Source organism: Penaeus japonicus, unplaced genomic scaffold, assembly GCF_977035675.1.
Source record: "Penaeus japonicus unplaced genomic scaffold, GWHDUDI00000001_assembly GWHDUDI00000032, whole genome shotgun sequence".
Classification (NCBI taxonomy): Eukaryota; Metazoa; Arthropoda; class Malacostraca; order Decapoda; family Penaeidae; genus Penaeus; species Penaeus japonicus.
The window spans coordinates 22,231,744-22,236,743 of record NW_028234434.1 but is presented as its reverse complement, the minus strand read 5'-3'; the positions used below and the strand labels follow the sequence as shown (position 1 = coordinate 22,236,743).

General features: G+C 38.0%; 1 protein-coding gene across 7 annotated transcripts in view; it reads left to right on the top strand.

Moving 5' to 3' along the window:
* The window catches only part of Vdup1 (arrestin family protein Vdup1), a 106,235-nt gene that overhangs the window by 903 nt on the left and 100,332 nt on the right, over positions 1–5,000 (top strand). For all 7 annotated transcript variants that reach the window (XM_086556494.1, XM_086556491.1, XM_043002246.2 and 4 more), the window contains exon 2: positions 1,733–2,030. In XM_086556494.1, the coding sequence (XP_086412620.1) occupies positions 1,910–2,030 (121 nt within the window). In that variant the 5' untranslated portion in view covers positions 1,733–1,909. The remainder of the gene's footprint in view (positions 1–1,732; positions 2,031–5,000) is intronic.

Below are 5,000 nucleotides of genomic sequence, written 5' to 3'. Positions count from 1 at the left end.
ATATATATACATATATATATATATATATATATATTATATATATATATATATATATATTATATATATATATATACTACTACACACGCACACACACAACACACACACACATCATATATATATATATATATATATAATATATATATAATAATACACATACATATATATATATATATGTATATATATACATATATATATATACACACACACACATATATATATATATATATACATACATATATATATATGTATATATATATATATATATATATATATATATAGAGAGAGAGAGAGAGAGAGAGAGAGAGAGAGAGAGAGAGAGAGGGGAGATTAATTTGATTCTAAGTTTATTCATGCTATATACAGTGTATACACATGAATAGGCATATGAACTATGCCTAAATGTTTTGTACAGTTCATGATAGATTCTGAGAGAGAGAGAGAGAGAGAGAGAGAGAGAGAGAGAGAGAGAGAGAGAGAGAGAGAGGAGATAGTGATAGAGAGGAGAGAGAGAGAGGAGAGAAAATACAGTCAATAGAATACAATACCAACAGATTTCATTATCAGAAACGTGCCTTATCCGTGTGAGAGGTGGGCAGTGTGTGGGCAGGAGGGGGGCCTGGTTTGGGAGGCGTGGCCAAGCTCCTCAGGTCACCTCACTAATGTCAATTGAGGGTGAATACGGTTTTAAACAAGCTGAGGTCTGTGAGTGTGTGTGTATGGGACTGGTTGTCAGTATGTAGGTCTGTGTTTGGAGCATGTCCATTTGTTATCATGTGGTGACGTATTTTGTTAGTGTGGGTGTATTTGGAATATGTCCCTTTGCTATCATACATGGAAGTGTTTGTTTATATGTTGTGGTTGTTATTATGTTTGTATACATTTGGAAAGAAGATATTCTTTTGTATACGTATTTTTGCCCAGTGTATGTTTATTTGAAACAGATCCCCTACTCTATATGTGGTGACTTCTGTGTGTGTTTCAGCAGTTATGTGTATGTGTGTGTGTCCATGTATTTGACAGTATGTGTAATTGAAACATGTTCCTATGTCTGTATGAGCTGACGTGGGCACACGTGTTTCTGTCAGTACGAATATTTAGGACAGGTACCTTTTTATTACTTGGGAAAATATAGGTTGAACGAATTTCTTTTTCACACAGCGCAACCTCGTTATCCAAAGACCAAATGACACCGTAGGTGAGAAACTGTGACTATTGAATTTGCATAGCATGTACTGAACGTAGCTCTTCACACGTATTATGTATCATTTTACATAATTACGTTTTTGTCATCTGAGAACCGTATTTCTAGGTGACTCTTCACTATAACTGCATTAACGAAAAAGCATTGTGTCACATTGCGTTACTCAAGTTTTGGGAGGGTAAATTGCTTAGAAGATTAATATTTATTCTGTGATCTCCTAAATGCGATTCTTATATAAAAAAGAAAAAAATACAGACAAATTAATAAAACTTTGCAAAAACTGCACATTTTTTTATGAACTTTGAAAGACTACTTACAAGCATATTTTTGATTTCGAAAAAAACATATATAATTTTGCAAATCAACTCGCATCGAATGAAAACATGCGAGCGCACCCACTGGCACTCCTCGTTGGCACTTGGTCTTGACACCCTTACCGCGATTGACCTTAACACTCCGCGACCTCGTTTGTGTGTACCGGAGCTCCGGCCGGAAGCCCACCATTTCTCATATTCTTTGTTTGTTACGCAGGGGAACTTCTGTGTCTATTTAAAAAAAACGTCAGTAAGCCGACTCTGACTGTGTAAAAGAAAAATAAAATATTCCGGAGCGAATACGGTGGCGAGGGAGAAGGAAGGAAGAAGCAAAACAAAGCTCAAGTGAAAAGGAAACTCCACACGGAAATACAAACGACGACGCGAAGGGAAGATGGCACGGAAGCTGCAAAAGTTTATAATCCTGTTCGACAATCCGAACCTTTTGTACTTCCCCGGACACTTCATCTCCGGAAGAGTCATCGTGGAACTTGAGGAGGACACATCTGTACTAGGTGAGTTATAGTACTTGCGATTTAGCGAGATTTAACCGTGACGTTTCGAGTGAAAATAGACTCTTCTTCAGTTAGTATGTTAGTATGTTTATATACAGAAAAGATGATTTGATCTGAAAAGATGATTTGATCTGTTTTTTTTTGTGTTACCTCCTGATGAGGAAGTTAGTGTTACTCGAAATATCATGGTGATTCCCTTGACTATGTTTTGTTTCATCTTTAAACGCATTACTATGTTCTTGTGTATGTTTATGTTACTCGGTTCTTTGTAGTTTGTTGAATTTATTTTTGGTTTATCGTTTCGATGCAATCTCTATTAGATACCTTTATTTTTTCACTTATGATATAATAATAATAGTAATAATGATGATAATGATATTCATTATTATTATTATTATTATGATAAAAATCATCATCATTACTATTATTACTGTTACTGTTGTCATCATTATTGTTATTATTATTGTTGTCATTATTATTGTTATTATTATTGTTGTCATCATTATAATTATTATTATCATTATTATTCTTATAATTATTATAATTATTATGACAATGACATTCCTATCTTGTTTGTTCTTTTTGTTCTATAGTGGTTTCCTTCTAAACTTCTTTCTTTCCTTTTGGAATTATTTTGCCTTAGTTTGAAAAATGAATATTATGGAACACTTTTTTTTCGATCGTTTGACAAGTATTTATCATTGATTGTAATTCAGCTGTTTTTAGGAGGCACTATAATGTGAAAGCATTTTTACATTTGTTGTCGAAGGTATTTTCATCCTTATTTGGCAATGCTTCACCCAACGGTCTTGGAAAGTAACACAAAAATTCAGACAAAATTTGTAGTACTATTAACTTTTGAGTGACATTCCATTCTCAATGAAATATCGTTTATCGAGGACCCCCGAAACATTTCAAGCAATAATATCAATATGACGAAAAGATTACATAATTATTACATAATAATTTACAAAGGGAACCAAAGGAAAGGAAACGAAGATTTCACGGTAGGCGAATGATTCCTTCGGTAGCAGATCCTCTGTTGAACATGTGAGGTGACGGGCAGGTGAGTGAGTTGCTCTCCGGGGGTTTGTCTAGTGCGTTATCAGGACTCGTGATCAGCGGCCTAAATGCCAGTACAGTCACCCAACCAGCCCTCTGAATATGACCCGGGGATGTGGGTGCAGCAGGTGACTTGAGGGAACGTGATCATCCACTCTGGCTTTGGCAAATGTTGTTTGTTTGGCCATTATATTTAGCCTCCACCTTGAAACTCCTTCACCGTATGTTCTTTCAGTTGCTTGTTGGAATTCTAACTTTTGTCAGTGTCCGCGTACCCCTTGAGGCTGTGCATTACTAACCGCGCATTCTTTCTTAATTTGATTGGTGTTTCTGTTTAGATTTTTAAAAGTGTATATAGAGTAATATATAACACTGACATTTGCAACGTTTCCGATATTTTCAATACTGAGATCCCAATAAGATTGATAAATTCGCTTAATATATCTAAATGAAAATTTAATAAATAACTTCTAGAATGTACTGACTCCCTGAAAATCCCTTCGCGTACCCCAGTTTGGAACTTCTTTATGAAAAATATTTTTTTTTCATCCCTTAACTATACGAACATAAACTGATATCAAAGATGATTTAGATGTAGACTGCCAGATACCACGAAAAGTTGAACCTCGAGTCTCAATATTCGTTTAGCTTCGCATCCGGTCTTACTAAAGAGCACATGCTTGTCATAGAACTTCACAATCACACCTTATACGTGTGTCCAACCATCATCATTCACACCATATCTATTTATATTAGTCAGCCTTTTGTTCGTCCATGACTGATGCTACAGCTGTTATCGTATATGACTGCTGCAGCTTGAGGTGTCAGGTTGAGATGATAGGAACCGCTAGTTTCGCAACGTGGCTTCCTCTACGGAGAAGAGGAAGAGGTCAGGGCAGGGCATCAAAGCTTCGCCTAAGGAGAGGAAGAGGTCATGGCGCCGTACAAGGGATTCTGAAAAGGGTTCGCAGAGGGTCAAAAGGAGGCCCCGCCCAGGCGTGACTTACCGACTGCAGCGGGAACAAACAACACCTGATTCGATTTATCACCTGTATAGGTAATAAAATATACAATCGGTTGCTAAAGAGGTATATAGGGTTCTGAAAGCTAGGCAAACCAGGTCACTGAACTCTTTATTAATCCCAACGACTTAGGTCCCATATGCAGTGTAAAATAGACTGCATGGGACCGCTCTTGCACGGCATAATGAGAGTGACTTGCCCTTATCTTTTGGTTCACAAAAGATAAATTGACTGAAGATGAAGTCAGGCCATTACGAGCTTGCCACGACAATCACGTGACATTTCTCATGACCCTCAGGAGAACCAGGATCGCTTTAGGATCCTCTGCCATGCATACACAACATCCCTATGTCTCATGTTTTGTTGCTGCGAGGTGCACTAATCTGCAAATTATGTTATATCAAGTTTTTCGTTTTTCGTTTTCAAGCGAACTTTATGAAAACATCTTGTTCCTGCAACGCACCTCGATCCAGCACTCACTCAGTCATGTGCGATGAGTGAAAACCTGCGGTTATCAGAGACCGCCAGGCAATCCGCTGATCGGCTCCGTCTCAAGCGTCTTTCCCTCCGCGGTAAATTTGCGGCGGTCGGACCGTGGCATTAAGAAGATGGATGGTATCTCGCGGAGCCACCAAGGCGTTAAGGGACGTGTTGAGCAGACACACGGGGGGAAGGTGTGGATAAGGGAAACGGCGGGCAGGGAGAGTGGCGCCGAGAGCCTTTCCGGGAATTGCAGGGCAGGTCTTTGTCTGGCTCCTGGTCGCGCACCAGCCCCCCTCCCGTCTGGTTCGTCTTCTTGCTTTCCCGGGTCTCTTGGTGTATGTCCATATACCAATCTATATGTGTATATATATATATATATATATATATATATATATATACATAT